Genomic DNA, 18206 nt, shown 5'->3' with positions numbered 1-18206 from the left:
GTTACATTCACCCGCAACCCGGATGATCCATCCCTTGCGCTACCGCATCTTATCTGATTGATCCCTCCATCCTACTACAAATAAATAAGCAACGCCTCGGACTCTTGCACAGTGAAGGTCGCCTGGCCGCTCTGCACGGTTGTTGTCTCCGCCTCCGCCGTGCCTTGCAATGCACACGTCCCGTTGGCAAATGCCTGTCCCCCGATGGTGATGGCCCCCGCTCCCACCGTCGTTGTCGCCGCATCGCCTGTCAGTCGCTTGGCTGATACGGTGGTCGAGGGCAGGCCGCTCAAGCTGATGTTGACGCTGCTCCGTGTCCCCGAGGTGTAGTACTCCGAGTTGTACAGCAGCACCCGCGTCGGCGCTCCGCTGCTGTCGTAGATCGCATACGCGGCCACCCGGCTGTCGCCGCTGTCCAACTGCGCGACCCGCGCCGCTCCCCCGAGTGCCAGCGCCGCGGTATAGGCGCCAAAGAACGGGGCGTTGACGGTCTCGTCCCACCAGCAGTATGGACCTAGATGTTTCAGTGTCAGTGTTGCCCTCGTACTACACTTGATCGACCGCTTACAGTTCCCGATAGTTCCCTGATGGAAATACAGTTGCTGCCGACCGTGTCAGTCTTGGAAGATCAGCATCCACGTGGACGAGTTGTTTACTCACCTTGATCCCCAGGATAACAGCCTGCATCGCGTAGTCCAGGATCCACAAGCCCGCGCCAAAGGTGGGACTAATCCCCCCGCCTCCCCCGGTCGCTACCCTGCAGTTAGTTGGGTTACCATTTTCAGGAGGGAGGGGAACGCACCGGAGTTGGTTTCTCCCATCACGAAGTCCTTGTCAAGATCATGCGCCGCAGACACCTGCGACTGAAACGCCGTCACGCCCTCCACGATCGCCTCGTGGCTCATCAGCCCATCGAGATCCGCGGTGGAGGCGGAGTAGGGGTAGTAGTGGTGGCAGAAGGAGCGCACGTATTGGGTGGCATCCGTGTCTTCCTCCTCGCCTACGAGGTTGGTCACCTCGTAGGACCCCAGTCCGAAGAAGACGCCCGCTTGGATGATGGCGGTCTTGTCGAGTGCGGTTCCGACCGAGCTCTGCCATGCAACCTGCGACACGGCGTCGGCGGCTGCGGTCCAGGATTTGCCGTCGGCGATAGGGTCGCTGGATGTGAAGACTGCTGAGGTTAGACCTGCCGAGTTGACGGGGTCAGGGGACGTACAGTTTGGCTCGTTGCCGAGCTCAATGGCGTATAGGTTGTTGATTGTGGAAGTGGCGACTTTGGCGGCTGCGATGGTATTGTTGATGTTGTCTAGGCGTCTGTTGAAGCCTGTAGAGGGTTAGGACCGTGGTCTTGAGCAGAGTTGCTTGGTGGCTTCAGACCGATGGTAACGGATCCACTATAGCTGGCTGCTATGTCCATGAACGAGTCTCCGAAAGTCAGAGTCTCGGGGGCGTCATCTGGCGAGGCGACGGTGTAGGATACAGCAGACGACAATGAGGCGTTGTATGTCGCGCGGTCCCTATTCAGTCAGGTGGTGAAGTAACCTGGATCTGAGGAGCAGAACTCACTGGGTGGTTCCTCCGATCCGGATAGGCGGACTTGTTCCATATGCATCGGCCAGCACTCCCAGACAACCGTCGGTCAAGGACAGCTGTTCGAAGTACTCGGGGAAAGCAAAGAACTCGAATCTGGATTGTAAGCTCTCATACCAGGAACCGAGTGAGATCCAGGAGACTCACGACAAGCCCACCGGCGCAGCATCGATCTGCGCACTCGCATTGGCAGGCACAGAAGAAGGGATCTCGAAGCTCAAGCCGTTGACCGCGCGCGCAGTAGCCAGAACCCCGCTGACTATGGCAGACACACGTAGTTTCCTTGTAGTCATCATGGAAATACACAATTGAAGATTACTAGAGTTGTGGTTGACCGGATCAACCTGGGAGCCCTGTAGCCATAAATGGAGCTCGGTTATTTATCTGGTCCATTGGCTGGCCAGCAGCAGCTCCCTCGGATAAATTGAGACCATTTCATCAAGCCATATGCAGGTGTCTCGGAAAATTGATGAGCGAGCAGGGGAACGCTGGAGATGGATTGGGAGAAGATCGCCTCCAGTGACGCTGAAGTGCGGGGAAAATGCAGGTGAGGAGGAAAACGCGGAGAAGCCGGGGTGAGCAACGAGCGAGTTCTTCCACCAAACATCATGCATCATCCATTTCTCTGGATACAACTTTTCTTGTGAGGTAGTCAGAAGATTCAAGGAAAGAAGCTGCGCACATTATCATCACCAGCCGAAAACCGACGGAGGCGGTTGACCCCTCCCATACAAGATAACCACCTCAGCCACCACACCACTAAGAAGTGAACGTCAACAACCTCACCTCAACCCTCAAACACAAACAGTACGCCGGCGGCCATCATGACCATCCCCGACCTCCACCCCCAAATCTCCATCCTCACGCCAGACCCCCCGAGCACCCACCGCCTCAACGCGTGCGCCTACCAACAAAGCGCCCTCACCACCGTCGCCCACACGCAATACGCCGCCTTCTACACCCCGACGCCCGACCCAACCACGCGCTTCCTCACCCTCGCGCGCCGCGATCTCTCCGACCAAACCAGCGAATGGCACCACCTCACCTTCACGGACTATCCCCAGCGCACCGACGACGGCCACAACACCATCTCCGTGGGCATCTGCGCCGGCGACGGCACGATCCACCTGGCCTTCGACCACCACTGCGACACGCTGCACTACCGCCTCTCCCAGCCGGGGCTGGCCTACGACATCCGCAAGTCCAGCTGGACATCTGCCAGTTTCGGGGCGGTGCAATCCCATCTCCCGGGGTGCAGCCCCTTAAGCGACGTGACCTACCCCCGCTTCATCCCCGCAGGAGAGAACCTGTTCTTTGAGTGTCGCATCGGACGGTACGTCCCTGTCCCTGCCCTTACCCCTTTGCCCATGCCCAGTCCTCACCCCCAAGCACCCCCCTAACTAACTGAGTGAAACAGAGCAGGCGCCGGCTCAGAAGCACTATACCTCTACACCCCAGCGCCAAACACCACATCCACAGATACACGCACAGATACACGCACAGACACATCCCCACCCACAACTACGCCCCCAAATCCAGCAACAGCAACAGGAAAATACACACCCCACCCCACGCCCCAAGCCCTCTACCTCCACGGCCAAGCCTGCAACCCCTACCCCAACGGCCTCTCCTTCCACGCCCCCACCAACAAACTCCACATCACCTGGACGAACCGCCACTTCGTACCCTACGAAGGAGCAGAGGACCCGACCTCCACGGCGCACAAAGCGCAGGCGGGGCCGAACGGGCCCGAGAACAACGAGGGGCTGTACCATGCTTTCGCCGAGGTGGACCCCGACCCCTCGCACGCAGACCGAAAGGTGGGCGTAAGCGTACGATGGCGCGGTAGCCGTACCGCGCACGAGGTCCTTGCGACCGGTGCATTCGGCGCGAATCCTCCGGATGAAGCGGAAGAGGAAGCGATAACGCCTCTAAACTCCCAGGACCCCCGGCTCCGGGTGAGGCGGATCCCCCGCGGGAGTGGGATTATGAATCAGGAGGGCCAGTTTGTCGACGCAGACGGGACCCTGCATGTGTTGAATCGGGAGAATACGCGGGCGGGGCGGGAGGAGTGGGTGTATTATGTTTGTGGGCCGGATGGGAAGGGGTGGGAGAGTTGGGCGTTGGAGGGCGTGTGGCCGACGGAGACGGGGTTGAGGGGCAAGGTGGTTTGCTGGCGTTCCCGGGTATGGTTTATCTTGCCGGAGAATGAGAGGGAGGAGTGGGTGCTGGCGCGGTGGGGGCGGGAGGAGGGGCTGGAGGTTGTGTGGAGGGGGAATGGGTTCACGGGGGAGCCGGTGGTGGATGAGCGGGCGTTGCTGGAGGTGGGGGTTTTGTCGGTCTTTGGGTTGAGGGTCGATGGGGAGGGGGGGAGGGAGGTCGTGGTGCTGACGTTTGGTTTGGAGGGGTTGAGTTGATATATGTTGCGTTGAGGTGGATTCGTTGTAGGACCGATCAAGTCTTCAATATGTGGAATGTTTGGATGAGAAAGAGAAGGACAGAGGTCGTCAGGTGTTCTACCCCAGAGCAGACACCGGCAGGAATGATACGAAGAACTGCAGCTACAAGCATATGTCGTGTCTTGATATTAACTATAACCTAAATCATCATCCATGAGCACATACTCAGCAATGATACCCACTGCCCCCAACCGGACAGCTCATAAAGACAGACATCCCACGGCGGTATGCAATAATATAACATGTAGAGAAGGAAACACAAGAAACAAAACCGGGGATATTAAAGAACATAGACCGCCATCACCCTCTATGCATGCTCGTGTGGGATGCTGTCGCAAAGAAACGCAATTTTGTACAGGCGTGATATCATAGTAACCAATCCGTCTACTCGGGCTTGCGAGCAACCATCAGGTACATCGGCGTGAACAGCTTCTTCTCACCACCGGCCACCAGACAGTCACCGGCCAGAGCCAGACTGTCGGCGGTCTTCTGAGAGCCCGCGGGGGCGAATCCGATCTTCTCCAAGGCGCCAACGAAGCGGTGGGCGATGCCACGGCCCCACCAGGTCATGCGCGCAATGGTGAAGAAGTCCCAGATGGTACCCATGTGCTTGAAGGACCCGGCCAGGGGATAGTACCAGGGGATAGCGTCGGGGCGGTCGGCCAAGTCCTCGTTGTGGAGGAGCTCGAAGCCAGCGTCCTTGACGGCCTGGAGACCCTCCGACACCTTGACCATGTTGGAGATACCGTCACCCTGCTCAATACCCAGACGGATCTTGCGGTGCTCGGCGTTGTCGTTGTCGTATTCGTCAGTCATCAACCATTCGTACACACCGAAGACACCGCCGGGCTTGAGCACGCGGAAGATCTCCTTGTAGACACCCACCAGCTCGGGGGCGTGGCAGGTGGCCTCGATGGCGTAGACGGCGTCGAAGGTGTTGTCCTCGAACTTCATCTGCATGAAGTCGCCCTTGACGAAGTTGAGCTTGTGGCTCAATCCCTCCCGCTCGGCGTAGCGGGTCGCGCGCTCGATCTGGTAGTCGTTGTTGTTCAGGCCGGTGACGTTGGCGTCGGAGAACTTGACAATCTCGCGGGCAGGGCCGCCGACACCGCAGCCAACATCGAGAACCTTCATGTTGGCCTTGATGCCCATCGTGTGGGCCAGGTAGTGTTCGTGACGCGCGATGGCTTGGCGGAAGGGCTCGCCAGGAGCGAAGCGGCAGAAGTGGAAGGAAGTACCCCAGCCATATTCATAGAAGTCGGTGGCTAGGTTGTAGTAGCTGGAAGAACAAAGTTAGATGGGCAATTGAGGCCATAGCGGCGATGGAAGACATACTGTCGGGTCAAGGTCGCATACTCCGCTCGGCGGGCCTAGGGGTTTGCAATTGATTAGCTTGGCCCAGCAGCAACGGGCGCCGGTTGCACAGTGCTTACCGCGCGAATCTCCTCGGTCTCGTCCTCAGCGCTCTTGTTGTCCCAGTGCTTGAAGTACTCGTCGATGGCGGCCTTCTGGGCAGCGGCGTCCTTGCCACGCATGGCAGCAATACCACCCTGGGACTGAGCGGACTTTCCGTGCAGGACACGGTTGAACTCAGCATCGCGCACATGGTTCTCCTGTTCCAAAGCTGTGGGAGCCATTTTGAGAATTGAAAGTGGTAGTGGGGATTAAAAGGATTAAAAGGGGGTAAAGCCGGGTTGAAGAAAAGTGGGTTGTGCGAAAGAAGAAAGGGAGAAAAAGAAGAGAAGGGAAGGCAATTATATATCCACGACCCAGTTGAATGGAAGGGAATTGAATGGGAAAAGAATTGAAGCCGAACAGGCAGCAAAGAAAGGCAGGAAGAGGGGGAGAAGAGGAGGTGAAGTGGAATGAAACGAAGCGAGATGGAAGGGAAGGGCCACCGCAAGGTAATGTCTGAGGGAACACGCAAACACGAAGAACGGGGAAAGAAAGGGGAGGCGGAATTGCGACCGACGACCGACGACCGACGGGCATCGAATCGACTTTGACATTTCCCCAGCCAATCACTTTTGCAGCGCTGGCCAGCCAACCAGAGACTCAATTCGACGCAGCACTAGACCTGATCGGGCCTTCCGGGGTCCTGGTGGCCGGGAAAAAAGTGTGGCCGAACGGGACGATGGAACCACGCCTTTCTCCATATGGCTTAGTCCCAGGCATCTTCCGCGCCTCCAAGCCTTGATCTTCGCCCGCCAACTCTCGTTCCTGGTTGCTTGCTCTGCGTATTGCGTATTGCGTATTCGCGTATCTGCGCGGATTCCAGTGGCAGGTGGCAGGCATCATCAATTCCAATGCATCTTGGGGCTGGCAGGGGTGCGGACGAGGATGCAATGCTGTTTGAATCTCACGTGCTAAATTCATCTCTACACAACCCCTGTATCACCAGAGTACGTAGCCTGCCTCCTCAGCATTAAACGAATTTCGTGATTGACAATGCCCTCCATAGCCCATCAGCCACATAGATCCCATGCAGTCACGTGAAAACTAGCTGCGGGTGCTTATGTCATGCATTCGCCACAACGCTCTCCACTAGCCACATTCAGCCACGATGACTATCGATAATCCAAGTTCTTGCTGCCGCTGTCAACTCCTCCAGTTCACCTCTGAGCTTCGCCGCTGAAGTCACACAGAGAGCTTCAAACTACCTCACCACCATGCCTCCTGCCCAGATCAAGCAGGATCTCAACCGATCCGGATGGGAAACCACCGACTTCCCGTCAGTCTGTGAGAGCTGTCTCCCGGACAATCCTTACGTTCAGATGCTGAAAGAGGACTATGGCGCAGAATGCAAACTTGTAGGGAGCCCTCCCGTCGCTCTGCGCACCCAATCTAGCCACCGATACTAACACTGTCACAGTGTACGCGTCCGTTCACCATCTTCCGCTGGAAGGCCGACCGCACTGCCCGCACCAAGCGCACCACCATCTGCCTCACCTGCGCCCGCCTCAAGAACTGCTGCCAGTGCTGCATGCTGGATCTGTCCTTCGGCTTGCCCATCGTCGTCCGTGATGCCGCCCTGAAGATGGTCGCCCCGGGCCCGGAAAGCACCATCAACCGCGAATACTACGCTCAGGGCCACGAGAAGGAGATCGAGGAAGGCCGCGGCGCGGTCGAGGAGTACGAGAAGACCGACGAGAAAGCGCGCGAGCTGCTCCGCAGACTCGCCAACAGCGAGCCCTACTACCGCAAACAGCGCCGGATCGAGGCGACCCCCGAAGACGGGGAGGGTCCCGCCACAGGGTCCAGCGAGGCGCCCGTCGTCCACAGTCGGTACGGTAACGGGCCGGGTCCGATTCGCACCAGCGAGAGCCGGAGGGGAACACCGCTGCCCGGCCGGGGCGGACGCGGAGCGGGAGGAGGAATGCGCGGGGGACGCGGCGGGCGTCCCTTCCCCAGTGCGGCGCAGGTGCCGCCCTCCGCCGACGACATCAACCCGCCCGCCGACCCCAACATCACCTCGTTGTTCGTGACGGGCGTCGAGGACGACCTGCCCGAGCACGAACTGCGCACCTTCTTCACCCAGTTCGGCTCGCTCCGCTCCTTGATCTGCTCCCACCGCGCCCACTCGGCGTTCATCAACTTCGCCACTCGCGAGGGCGCCGAGGCGGCCGCGAAGCACTGCCAGGGCAAGGCCGTCCTCCAGGGTTGTCCCCTGCGCGTCAGGTGGGGCAAGCCCAAGCCGCTGGACAACATGGACCGGGAGGAGCGGATGAAGAACGCCCGCGAGGGTCGACAAGCCGTGGGCACGCGCCCCTCCGGCGATGGCGGCAAGCGAGCCATCACGGCGGCCGGACAGGACCTGGCTAAGGAACAAAGACCCCAGAACTATGCGGTGGCACCACCCCCGGGTGCTGGCGAAATCCAGTACTCCAGTTTGAACGGCGATTAAACTCTTTTGTTGACACTGATTTTCTCAAGGACGGAGGGAGCTTCATATGATGCATGTTTGAGAGCGGGCGTTTTGGCTTTCCTTTGATTTGTTTCTATTTTGTGCATGCATTTGTCTACCTAGTAGTTCTACAAACCATGAAATACCCCAAAGAGACGCCAGAAAGGAGAGAAGAGAGAAAACAAAAGGAAACTTCGGGTATACTATAATACAATCCGCAATGCATATCTTTGCAGTCAACCACCGCACCCCCCGCCCGTTTAGACTGTAGTCTGTCCCTGTACAATGGAATCGTCCTGATCAAGCAGAGCAGGGCTTGTCCACCTTGACCTTCTTCCCGGCGATCTTGATGGAATCGTTGTCGCCGCGCTCGATCTCGTCGTGGATCCGGAGTTCTATGATCGTTGTTAGCATCGTCTTGTTCTGGAAAAGGGTCGGACCGGAGGCAAAAAGCGCACCCCACTTGGCATTCTCGTCGCCGTCGTCGCGCACGCCCTGCACGATGTTGTGCCGCAGGATGTTGGCCACCTCGATGGCGTGGTTGATCTGCATGGGGGTGTCGATGCCCTGGCGAGGGTGGTTGTCGAAGTTGCGGCGCGCTTCTTGACGCGCTGCGACCATGACGCGGAGGTCGTCTGTGGGGAAGGAGTAGAAGTCAGCGGTGTTCTTGGAGAGGCGGTTGAGGGAAGAGATCGGGTGGACGGACTGTGGAAGGCCACGCGGGTCGCGCGGAGAAGTTGTCGGTAGGCACTGCGTGCGGAGACGACGCCTTGAGAAGCCATATCGAAATGTGTGAGTTTTGTGGAAGACGATGAGTGGCTTGTGTGTTGCGTGCGTCGGGAGTGAATGGTCTGGGCTTGTACTCGAGTATGAGTCTCCAGATGACGGTTTGCGGATCGGTGGCTGCGAAGAGCGAGCGGCGGGAGTGGTTCTGAGAGCGGTTGAGTTGTAGTAGACCCTCTACTTATCCGCTAGAAGGATAATGAAAGACAAGACCGTAAAGCAGACCGATCGTAGTTGAGAGAAACAAGTAGGTATTCTGTTGACAAGCAAGTGATCTTCGCAGCGGAATCGAGGCTTTCGAAGAACCTCCGAAACAAGTCACCCGTGATTGGCTCCGGGCCAAGCGGCAAGTCGGGGCAGAAAAAATAAAAAAGCAGAGGGGGAGAAAGTTCTAAGTTAGCCTTGACGCCTTCCAAGTTTTCTCCCGCTCACACAACGTTCTTGTTGGGGTCTTCCATTGTCTCTTCCCATCTTCATCGAGGCATCTCAAAAGTCCATCATGACTTCCACTCAGACTTTTAACCTTGCTCTCCCCGCCCTGCCTTCCGGCTGGAGCGCCGAGAAGGACTTCAAGGCCGTTGGCACTCTCTCTGGCGCCACCCAGAGAAACCTCGAGGCCGTCGGTCCCTTCTTCCTGGCCCACGCCCGCAGAGTATGTCTCATTTTTCCATCCTGCTTGAAGTTGACTTCTGGGTAAGATGCTTACAGTTCCCACAGAAGCGTCACGGACGTACCTTCTCCGAGGATGAGAGAATCCAGGCCCAGCAGAATGTCAAGAAGACCGAGGAGGACGACCTTGGCGAGATCTCCGAGCCCGAGGACAACATGCTCCTCGCCAGAGAGGCTAAGGACTGGAAGGTACGATTTACCAGTAACCAAAATACTGCTACTGTTCGATGCTAATCCCTTGCAGAGCCAAGATCACTACCAGGTTCTCGGCCTGACCAAGTACCGCTGGCGCGCCACCCCCGAGCAGATCAAGCGTGCTCACCGCAAGAAGGTCCTTCGCCACCACCCCGACAAGAAGGCCGCTCTGGGCGACCGTGACGAGAACGACCAGTTTTTCAAGTGTATCCAGAAGGCCCACGAGGTGCTCTCCGACCCCGTCAAGCGCCGCCAGTTCGACTCCGTCGACGAGGCCGCCGACGTCGAGCCCCCCACCAAGAAGGAGGCTTCCAAGAACTTCTACAAGCTCTGGCGCAAGGTCTTCATCTCCGAGGGCCGCTTCTCCAACATCCAGCCCGTCCCCGAGCTCGGTGACGAGAACAGCAGCCAGGAGGTCGTCGAGGAGTTCTACAACTTCTGGTACAACTTCGACAGCTGGCGTACCTTCGAGTACCTGGACGAGGATGTCCCCGATGACAACGAGAGCCGTGACCAGAAGCGTCACGTCGAGAAGAAGAACGCCAACGCCCGCCGCAAGCGCAAGACCGAGGACACGGCCCGTCTCCGCCACCTGGTCGACGATTGCGCCGCCGGTGACGAGAGAATCAAGAAGTTCCGCAAGGCCGCCCGTGCCGACAAGGACAAGAAGCGTCTCGAGAGAGAGGCCGAGGCCAAGCGTCTCGTCGAGGAGAAGGAGAAGGCTCGCCTGGAGGAGGAGCAGCGCAAGAAGGATGCCGAGGAGGCCGCCAAGGCCGAGCGTGAGGCCAACAAGAAGGCCAAGGAGGCCGCTAAGAACGCCACCAAGAAGAACAAGCGTGTTGTCAAGGGATCCGTCAAGGATGTCAACTACTTCGATGAGGCTCCTTCGGCCGCCCAGGTCGACTCCGTCTTGGGAGACGTCGATCTTATCCTCAGCAAGATCGATGCGGAGGAGCTGGCTGGTCTGGCTGGTCGCCTTACTGCTGCTGGCAAGGACGCGGCTGCCGTCAAGACTGTGTACACCGAGGAGGTGCAGAGACTGGTCGGCGCTGGCAAGCTCAAGGAGGGAGAGGCCAAGTTCTTTGCTTAGACGATTTGATGTGATAGAGGGAGGGGGTCTTTCATCGCTAGTCATGATATATTATAGATGATAGATTTCCAGTCGCTTTGCAAATAATGAGTAGCAATGATAGCATGGTTGATGCATTTCTGTATTTGTTCTACGCCGCGTGATTTTGTCGATTTTGAAGTTTTTTTTTGCTCCACCTTTTCTACCTTTTCTATCTTGTTTATCTTTTTCTTTTCCCCATTCCCCTTCTCATTGTCCCCCCAGGTTTTAAGGTATGCTGTAGCAGTCTTGCCGACCGCGTCGCTGCCGCTGGTTGGGGCACGTGCCCGTCGCCTGGCCTCAGGCCCACTTTCCACCCACTTTGCTTCCCGCTGTCCCGCTGGCCAGTCAGCGCCGAGTGAATCGCAACGTGCATGATTCCTCCATCGTCCATCCATCTACTTTTCCCCTGCAGAACTGCCAGTCATTCTCAACATCCACGCATAACCGGCTTTCTCCAGCTCCCCCGTCGGAGATTAGATATCTCGCTGCGCAATCAAGTGCATGCAGGAGGGGCTAGATGCCATCGCTTAAATGTACATGGCCAATCGCTTGACGGCAATTACACGGTTCACGAAGCTTCCTATCGGCAGCGGAGATGTAGACACATGCCCCCCCATGGGCTCCAGGCTGTCAACCACCTCGTCCGACATCGCAAGACATCGCAAATCTGAGAAAAGGAAACATATATAAAGGCGCTCCAGAATCGCAATGCTCTCATGTCCTCTTTCCTTCTTTGTGCCTCCAACCCGCAAGCCATCCGGTTCTAATCACTCACCTGGCCTCCGTTTCATCCATCGGGCATCATGTTCACCAAGCAATCCGTCTTGACCCTCCTTGGAGGACTGTCGCTTGCTCTCGCGCAGACCACCACGGAGGAATACCCTTCCGCCGCGGAGATTGCCGCAGCCAAGGCCTCGGTCCAGCCATACTCACCAGTGTCCAACGTCAAGGGTCTCTCATTCAACCGCTTCGTGAACATTTGGTTGGAGAACACCGTAAGTCGATTTCTGGTTATGTATACAAGTCGATGGACCATACTGATCAGATTAGGACTACGATACTGCCGCTGGGAACACTCACCTGGCCGAGTTGGCCAAGAAGGGTCTTTTGCTCAGCAACTTCTGGGCCATTACCCACCCCTCGGAGCCTAACTACTGTGCCTCGGCCGCCGGTGACACCTTTGGCATGGACAACGATGACTTCCACCAAATCCCTAGCAACGTGTCCACCATCGCGGACTTGTTTGATACCAAGAACATCGCGTGGGGAGAGTACCAGGAGGCTCTGCCCTACCCTGGTTACCAGGGGTACCGCTACCCGGAGAGCGGTGCCAACGTGTACGTGCGGAAGCACAACCCTCTGATCTTGTTTGATTCCGTGACGGAAGATTCCCTTCGTCTACGACAGATCAAGAACTTCACTACCTTCTACGAGGATTTGGAGCACGAGCGTCTCCCTCAGTACATGTTCATCACCCCCAACATGACCAATGACGGCCACGATTCAAACATCGAGACCTCCGGGGCCTGGACCTACGACTTTCTGACTAAGCTTCTCGAGAACGAGTACTTCACCAAGGATACTCTCGTTATGCTGACCTTCGACGAGACCAGCACCTACGAGATTGGCAACAATGTCTATACCTTCTTGCTGGGTGGTGCCGTCCCGGAGAACCTCCGTGGTACCACCGATGATACCTTCTATACCCACTATTCCGTCATTGCCTCCATGTCCGCCAACTGGGGTCTCCCGTCTCTGGGTCGCTGGGACTGTGGTGCCAACCTCTTCAAGTGGGTGGCTGAGAAGACCGGCTATGTCAACTATGAAGTTGACACCACCAACCTCTACATGAACGAAACCCACCCCGGTCCGCTCTCCGATGACGACTACAGCACCTACACTGCCGGATGGCCTGTTCCTCTCACCACGGGGACTTGCTCGGCCGGCCATGGTATCTTGTCTCAAGTCAAGAAGACCTGGAAGGGACTGACCGCTACCTTCAACTACACTGCTCCTTTCCCCTACGATTCGCGGAGCAACAGCAACCTTGGTGTTTCTTACAGCCGCAAGCTGGTGAGTCTCGTGCCTACGCTATCTCAAATTGCTATCTCAAATTATGCTAATCAATCTCTTGTGTAGAAGAATGGAAAGACCGAGTCTAGTGTTTCTCAGTGATGTGTACAAAATGGTTTTGTCATTTAATTTATTGCTAGTTAGCAAGGCCGTGAGCCGACGTACATAATTACCACCATTCATCTTTCTTGGCGCCATCCTACTTCTCCCTTGGAAATTTTGAGACAGCATAAATTACCATTATTATGCTGCAGCTGATCAGAACGAGTTAGGTCTGTGTGCGACTGAGCTGGCCTGCGTTGGTGTGGTGTCTCGACCGCGGTCTACTTGACTCATCGTGGCTGCGGGGTGAGTTGCATCATGTGCATATAAAGCCCTGCTCGCACAAACACAATCTTCGTCTTTGGTGCATCCCCAGTCTCCCCCATCCAAACAATACATTCAAAAGGATACTCAAGATGAACGAATCGAGTCGGGAACGACTTGCTGCTCCAAGCAATCTGGAACTGCAAGACTTCGACAACAATGCCGAAAATGCCCTCAACGTGACCTCATTTGAGGACATCCCTCCCGACGGAGGGTATGCCTGGGTGTGCACCTTCTGTGTGTTCATGATCAATGTGCACACCTGGGGGGTCAGCAGCGCATGGGGAGTGATTCTGAACTACTTCCTGTCGCATTCGACCTTCCCCAACGCCAGCCACCTGGGCTTCGCTCTGATCGGCGGCGTCTCGATTGGGCAGTGTCTGCTCATCGGTCCTCTGGTCACACAAACCCATCAGACGGTTGGCACAATGCCCACGCTGCTGTTGGGGACTGTGCTCGTCTCCGCCGCTCTCTTCAGCGCCTCGTATGCCACCCAGTTCTGGCATCTCCTCCTGACGCAGGGCATCTGCTTTGGCTCCGGGATGGGCTTTCTGTACCTGACCGCCACTGCCATCCTGCCCAAGTGGTTCAGCAGCAAACGCAGCTTCTCCTCCGGGCTTGCCTCCTCCGGCACCGGACTCGGCGGGCTGGCATACAGTCTGATCGCGGGCCGCAGCATCGAGACCATCGGCATCCAAGGCACCTACCGGGTCCTCGCCGCGTGCGCTCTGGGCGCCAACCTCCTGTGCTCGCTGCTCCTCCGCGACCGCCCCAGCCCTCATCCCGCGCCCTCTGTCCTACGATCCCGCCGCCATCGCTCTCACCCCGCAGCCACCACCGCCACAACCACTCTCTTCTGCAGCCCCACAGAACTCACCCACCTCGAGGTCCTCCTCATCATCATCTGGGGCACCTCCACGGACCTGGGGTTTATCGCCCTCCTCTACTCGCTCCCGAACTACGCGACCTCCATCGCCCTGACCCCAAGCCAGGGCTCCATCGCCAGCGCCTGCCTCAACCTGGGTCTCGCCCTCGGCCGGCCGTTGATGGGGTACCTCTCCGACCGACACGGCCGCATCACCGTGTCGATGCTCACGACCCTCGTCTGCGCGGTGCTCTGCCTCACCCTCTGGGTCTTTCTGTCCTCGTACCCGCTGCTGCTCCTCTTCGCCCTCCTGGCCGGCTCCGTCTGCGGCACTTTTTGGGGTACGGTCGCCCCCGTGCTGACGGACGTGGTTGGATTGAAGCGGCTCCCGGCGACGTTCGGGCTGGTCTGCTTCATGCTCGTGGCGCCCACGACGGTGGCGGAGGTGATTGCGCTGCGGTTGGTGGATCTGGCTGGCGGAGGGTACCTGGGCGCGAAGGTGTATGTGGGCGGCCTGTTTGCCGTGGGCGCGGTGGCGTTGGCGGTGTTGCGGGCGTGGCGGTTCTACGAGATCGAGCGGAAGGGGGTGGTGGAGCGGGATGGCGGCGTGGGGGAGTTTCCGGGGTTTGGGAGGTGGGTTGCCCTGGAGAAGTTGTTTTTGCGGGGGAGAGTGTAGGGATGTGGGGGGGGGGGGGGGGGGGGGGGGGGGGTGACTGAGGGGGTTATAGTACAAGGGGCATTGAATGGGAGTGAGGTTGGTATCAATATGGATCTATAAAAGCATTGGACGGATGAGGAGTTACTAGATTGATGGAACGGTAGATTGAATATGAGGCCATGATTTATGTCTACGTCTTCTATGTCTTTTGATTGCATCATATACTGGCTGCGTTTATCCCGATAGTAGTACACTCTCCCTCTACTCTATCCAACCAATCTATGTAAGATAAGGTATGGTCTTCCACAGCAGTGAATGCTTCCAAATGTGCAGTACATGTAAAGACAGGTAGGTGCAAGTAACACCCCAGCTGTGGCTGGTGAATTACTTCCACTGCATGTGTCACTCAACCCCGCATCCTCCCCTCTTCCTCCATCACTCCATCACCTCCATCCCCCTCAACCTCATCAACCACCCTCAACACCAACCTCAGCCTGTCCATCAGAAACAACCACCACCATGCTCCTCAGACCCAACTCCGTCTTCCTCATCCACCTCCTCGTCACCCTCGTACGTGCCCCACCATCCCAACTAATTCAAACAGAAACACTAACCACGCGAAACAAAGCTCTTCATCCTCTCCTTCATCCTATCAATGTCCGTCCCCCACCCCCACCAAACCCACTAACACCCAACTAACAACAAAAAAGCCTCGCCTGGACCCGCACAAAGACCCTCTTCCTCCCCCTCCCCCCAGCCCTCCCAATCCTCACCACCCTCCTAACCCCCTACACCCTCGCAACCCTAACCGCAACGACCCTCCTCAAACGCACCGCCTCCCCCAAACTAACCCTGATCATCCCGATCCTCAACACCCTCCACACAGCCCTAACGACCATCCTCCTCACCCTCGTCCTCGCCTACCTAAACAACACCACAGGGGTTAGCACCTGCACCCTCGACCGAACCTGGCAGACGTATTTCCACGCCCGCGACGCGGCGACCATCCGGACGATCCAAGATCGATTGCAGTGCTGTGGGCTGCGCAGTGTGCGGGACCGCGCGTGGCCGTTCAAGGATCGGAGTCACGGGGATGATGCCTGTGTGTTGCAGTTGGGGTATACGCGGGCTTGTGCGGGGGTGTGGAGGGGCGAGGAGGTCAAGGTGCTGTGGTTTTTGGTGGTGGGGTTGGGGGTTGTCGGGGGGTTGAGGGTATGTATTCTTCTACTTTTTTTTTCCTTTTGGGGGGTGGGGGGTTGTGGATGTTTTTGGACCGGGATTATTCGTGAGCAGGGCTAATGTGTTGTTTGTGGTAGATTGCGTTTTGGGTTCTTCGGGTAAGGGGGATGGGGGGTTGGGTTTTTAAAGGGGACGGTGATGGTGGTGGTGAGGGGATCCGGCGGAGACGGGAGGAGTATCAGCGGATCTTGGATCGGGAGGTTGAGGAGGGGGGCAGTGTTGGGGATTTTGAGGCGGAGGATACCGGGGAGGGTGATGGGGGTGATGGTCGTGATCCTGCTGCTGCTGCTGCTGCTGCTGGGGCAGGCAGGTTGTTGCCGCATTCGGAGTCGGGGTATGAGTGGGGACAGCGTTGATGGTGGCATACATATGGTATGCATGCTAGGTGAGGAGTGGAGGATGTGCTCGTGGTTAAGTTGCTGGCTTGTTGGGTTACTCGTTTAACGCTAATGGGTATGCTATGTACAAGATGCAGGTTGTGGTACAGGTTTCGTTGTGAATAGTGCTTGGGCGCACAGGACAAATTGCAGTGCTGTTTCGCTTTCTGCTTGTCTCGGTATTTTTGCCACGAGGGCGGCCCTGCGGGTGGGAATGGGGGCTTGACGCTGGGTCGTTGTCTGCTAAGGCCTGCGGCGCAGACAGATGAGTTCGAGCGAGCGCTCGATGAGGGTGACTCGATGATATAGGTGACGGTGGCGTCAACCTGCCACGCTCACGCCCGACCATATCCCACGAGATTGCCGTAATACCGCTCGTCCAGCCCGGCCTGCATGCGCGCCTCGGTGTTGAACGGCTCCCGCAGCGCCCCCACCCAGTATTGCTGCACATTCGATCGGAACACCTGCACTGGATCCGTCTGCTCCTGCCCGCAGATCCACGTCAACCACCGATGGCCCGTCGTCACATGGGTGATCTCGTCATTGTGGATGATCTCAAGGGACTGCACGCTCTCTTCATCGCCTGCCTTGCGGAACTTGTCGATCGTCATCGGGTTCACATCCAGCCCCCGCGCCTCATGCACCAACGCGATGATGCTGATCCGCGCGCGGAGATCATGCCCCGTCAGCGTCGCCGACTCCCATAGCCCATGGTGCACGGGGATCGCTCCAAAGTACGAACCCATATCCTCCAGCCGCGTCCGCAACAGCGAGAAATGCTTCGCCTCGTCGTTGGCGACCTTCAACCAGTCGTGGAAGAACGCGCGCGGCAGACCACGCGGTTCCGTGGCCGTCGTGCGGAACGCCGCGAACCGCACGCAGATGTCCACCGCCAGATCGATCGCCCACTGCTCGATGTTCGCCAGCGCGTGCAGCATCATGATGCGACTCTTCTGCGTGCCGCCGCGTCCCGCGCGGGGCATCTGGCCCGGCTTGATGTCGACGAGGCCATCGCGGGGCGGGATCGCCGGGAGGGTCACGCCGCTGCCGTCGCCGATCTCCATCTGGTCGGTTGTGCCTTCGCGCGCCGTGAAGATGGAGAACAGGTGCGCCGTCAGCTCGATCTTGTGCTCCGGGTTCGAGGTGTTGAGGATGTGCGCGCACCAGTCACACACGGTCGCCTTGTCGTCGAGGTAGACCGCCGGGCCAGAGGGAGTAGCGTCATTTTCTGTGGTTTGTTGAGGAGAGGCAGCCGTCTCGTTGTTCCCGTTTGTCTTATTGCTGGCGTCATCACGCTTGCCCGTTCCCTCCGTCTTCAGCTTGATCTTCTCACTAACAGCCTCCATTTTGACCAATCCCACCCCATCCTCCGGGTATTCCAGCAATACTTGATCCCCGAACTCCACCGCGCCCCGCACATCCACGGCGAACGTGCACGCCTTGATCCCGACACTTGACTCCCCGGTCTCCACGTTGAAGTCGTACGCGTGCCACGGGCAGGAAGCCACGTAGGCGGAATCTTCGATGTCGATCGACGAGTCCTGCATCGGGCCGCCGGCGTGCGGACACCCCGCTTCCATGGCGTAGTAGGACCATCCGTTGGCTTCGTTCTTGGGTGTGGGGGAGGTGATGGATGGCTCGATGGTGGGAAGGCGGAACAGCACGAGGCGTTTGCCGGTGGTCAGGTGGATGACATAGCGGGTTTGCGTGAGGGAGGCGAGCGGGGCGAGAGGTATTCGTGGCATTGTCTGGGTGGATGTGTAGACTCCGTTCGAAGTTCTGTTGGTGCGTGGGATGAGTGGAGGGGGAAGTTGTTTGATCGGTGGATGGGAAAGTGGGAAGAGGGAAATTTGAGATCACGTGGGGCGGGGCTGCGGTGGTCCAGACCGGATTGGGGTTTGGACAGGCTGTCAGGCA

General features: G+C 57.9%; 10 protein-coding genes across 10 annotated transcripts; 6 read left to right on the top strand and 4 right to left on the bottom strand.

Moving 5' to 3' along the window:
• Window positions 1-74: 74 nt before the first annotated feature.
• On the bottom strand, window positions 75-1883 carry BO72DRAFT_492628 (glycosyl hydrolase family 79 C-terminal domain-containing protein; the record flags this gene model as incomplete). Its single annotated transcript, XM_040948306.1, has 8 exons — window positions 75-514; window positions 569-602; window positions 661-752; window positions 803-1171; window positions 1217-1324; window positions 1378-1517; window positions 1567-1686; window positions 1738-1883. 8 exons carry the CDS (start codon window positions 1881-1883, stop codon window positions 75-77), a joined length of 1449 nt encoding a protein of 482 aa, XP_040805216.1.
• Window positions 1884-2190: 307 nt separating this feature from the next.
• On the top strand, window positions 2191-4007 carry BO72DRAFT_524665 (uncharacterized protein; the record flags this gene model as incomplete). Its single annotated transcript, XM_040949894.1, has 2 exons — window positions 2191-2923; window positions 3008-4007. Exons 1-2 carry the CDS (start codon window positions 2415-2417, stop codon window positions 4005-4007), a joined length of 1509 nt encoding a protein of 502 aa, XP_040805215.1. The 5' UTR covers window positions 2191-2414.
• Window positions 4008-4153: 146 nt separating this feature from the next.
• erg6 (sterol 24-C-methyltransferase) lies at window positions 4154-6005 on the bottom strand. The gene is made up of 3 exons (XM_040942041.1): window positions 5483-6005; window positions 5385-5419; window positions 4154-5328 (listed from the first exon to the last, which is right to left on the bottom strand). Exons 1-3 carry the CDS (start codon window positions 5684-5686, stop codon window positions 4434-4436), a joined length of 1134 nt encoding a protein of 377 aa, XP_040805214.1. The 5' UTR covers window positions 5687-6005; the 3' UTR covers window positions 4154-4433.
• A 568-nt stretch (window positions 6006-6573) lies between these two features.
• Window positions 6574-8187, top strand: slt11 (Pre-mRNA-splicing factor ECM2). The gene is made up of 2 exons (XM_040942040.1): window positions 6574-6859; window positions 6922-8187. The coding sequence occupies exons 1-2, from the start codon at window positions 6719-6721 to the stop codon at window positions 7951-7953; spliced, it is 1173 nt and encodes a 390-aa protein (XP_040805213.1). The 5' UTR covers window positions 6574-6718; the 3' UTR covers window positions 7954-8187.
• BO72DRAFT_241274 (LYR motif-containing protein) lies at window positions 8104-8824 on the bottom strand. Its single transcript, XM_040939927.1, has 3 exons — window positions 8660-8824; window positions 8412-8588; window positions 8104-8348 (listed from the first exon to the last, which is right to left on the bottom strand). The coding sequence occupies exons 1-3, from the start codon at window positions 8733-8735 to the stop codon at window positions 8254-8256; spliced, it is 348 nt and encodes a 115-aa protein (XP_040805212.1). The 5' UTR covers window positions 8736-8824; the 3' UTR covers window positions 8104-8253.
• Window positions 8825-9152: 328 nt separating this feature from the next.
• Window positions 9153-10812, top strand: BO72DRAFT_421572 (putative ribosome associated DnaJ chaperone Zuotin). The gene is made up of 3 exons (XM_040942768.1): window positions 9153-9388; window positions 9454-9594; window positions 9650-10812. The coding sequence occupies exons 1-3, from the start codon at window positions 9236-9238 to the stop codon at window positions 10688-10690; spliced, it is 1335 nt and encodes a 444-aa protein (XP_040805211.1). The 5' UTR covers window positions 9153-9235; the 3' UTR covers window positions 10691-10812.
• A 498-nt stretch (window positions 10813-11310) lies between these two features.
• BO72DRAFT_241257 (putative acid phosphatase) lies at window positions 11311-13064 on the top strand. Its single transcript, XM_040939926.1, has 3 exons — window positions 11311-11706; window positions 11762-12784; window positions 12851-13064. Exons 1-3 carry the CDS (start codon window positions 11515-11517, stop codon window positions 12884-12886), a joined length of 1251 nt encoding a protein of 416 aa, XP_040805210.1. The 5' UTR covers window positions 11311-11514; the 3' UTR covers window positions 12887-13064.
• BO72DRAFT_518503 (MFS general substrate transporter) lies at window positions 12850-14691 on the top strand (the record flags this gene model as incomplete). Its single annotated transcript, XM_040949653.1, has 1 exon — window positions 12850-14691. Exon 1 carries the CDS (start codon window positions 13243-13245, stop codon window positions 14689-14691), a length of 1449 nt encoding a protein of 482 aa, XP_040805209.1. The 5' UTR covers window positions 12850-13242.
• Window positions 14692-15192: 501 nt separating this feature from the next.
• Window positions 15193-16268, top strand: BO72DRAFT_455656 (uncharacterized protein; the record flags this gene model as incomplete). Its single annotated transcript, XM_040946242.1, has 4 exons — window positions 15193-15243; window positions 15302-15330; window positions 15384-15885; window positions 15990-16268. The coding sequence occupies 4 exons, from the start codon at window positions 15193-15195 to the stop codon at window positions 16266-16268; spliced, it is 861 nt and encodes a 286-aa protein (XP_040805208.1).
• A 214-nt stretch (window positions 16269-16482) lies between these two features.
• On the bottom strand, window positions 16483-18189 carry BO72DRAFT_241221 (Rieske [2Fe-2S] domain protein). The gene has a single exon (XM_040939924.1). The coding sequence runs from the start codon at window positions 18032-18034 to the stop codon at window positions 16625-16627; it is 1410 nt and encodes a 469-aa protein (XP_040805207.1). The 5' UTR covers window positions 18035-18189; the 3' UTR covers window positions 16483-16624.
• Window positions 18190-18206: the final 17 nt, after the last annotated feature.

The sequence above is a fragment of the Aspergillus fijiensis genome (assembly GCF_003184825.1).
Source record: "Aspergillus fijiensis CBS 313.89 unplaced genomic scaffold BO72scaffold_6, whole genome shotgun sequence".
Taxonomy (NCBI): Eukaryota; Fungi; Ascomycota; class Eurotiomycetes; order Eurotiales; family Aspergillaceae; genus Aspergillus; species Aspergillus fijiensis.
The sequence above is the reverse complement of the archived record's forward strand: the minus strand, read 5'-3'. Positions and strand labels throughout refer to the sequence as shown.

Bases quoted from the DNA above. Each gene is read 5' to 3' on its own strand.
- erg6 (XM_040942041.1), bottom strand. From the start codon at position 5,686: ATGGCTCCCACAGCTTTGGAACAGGAGAACCATGTGCGCGATGCTGAG. The intron at 5,420-5,482 runs GTAAGCACTGTG...GCAAACCCCTAG, and splicing joins AGACCGAGGAGATTCGCGCG to GCCCGCCGAGCGGAGTATGC. The intron at 5,329-5,384 runs GTATGTCTTCCA...TTGTTCTTCCAG, and splicing joins TATGCGACCTTGACCCGACA to CTACTACAACCTAGCCACCG.
- slt11 (XM_040942040.1), top strand. From the start codon at position 6,719: ATGCCTCCTGCCCAGATCAAGCAGGATCTCAACCGATCCGGATGGGAA. The intron at 6,860-6,921 runs GTAGGGAGCCCT...ACACTGTCACAG, and splicing joins ATGGCGCAGAATGCAAACTT to TGTACGCGTCCGTTCACCAT.
- BO72DRAFT_241274 (XM_040939927.1), bottom strand. From the start codon at position 8,735: ATGGCTTCTCAAGGCGTCGTCTCCGCACGCAGTGCCTACCGACAACTT. The intron at 8,589-8,659 runs GTCCGTCCACCC...CCTTCCCCACAG, and splicing joins GACCCGCGTGGCCTTCCACA to ACGACCTCCGCGTCATGGTC. The intron at 8,349-8,411 runs GTGCGCTTTTTG...CAACGATCATAG, and splicing joins CGACGAGAATGCCAAGTGGG to AACTCCGGATCCACGACGAG.
- BO72DRAFT_421572 (XM_040942768.1), top strand. From the start codon at position 9,236: ATGACTTCCACTCAGACTTTTAACCTTGCTCTCCCCGCCCTGCCTTCC. The intron at 9,389-9,453 runs GTATGTCTCATT...CAGTTCCCACAG, and splicing joins TCCTGGCCCACGCCCGCAGA to AAGCGTCACGGACGTACCTT. The intron at 9,595-9,649 runs GTACGATTTACC...AATCCCTTGCAG, and splicing joins GAGAGGCTAAGGACTGGAAG to AGCCAAGATCACTACCAGGT.
- BO72DRAFT_241257 (XM_040939926.1), top strand. From the start codon at position 11,515: ATGTTCACCAAGCAATCCGTCTTGACCCTCCTTGGAGGACTGTCGCTT. The intron at 11,707-11,761 runs GTAAGTCGATTT...TGATCAGATTAG, and splicing joins ACATTTGGTTGGAGAACACC to GACTACGATACTGCCGCTGG. The intron at 12,785-12,850 runs GTGAGTCTCGTG...TCTCTTGTGTAG, and splicing joins TTTCTTACAGCCGCAAGCTG to AAGAATGGAAAGACCGAGTC.
- BO72DRAFT_241221 (XM_040939924.1), bottom strand. From the start codon at position 18,034: ATGCCACGAATACCTCTCGCCCCGCTCGCCTCCCTCACGCAAACCCGC.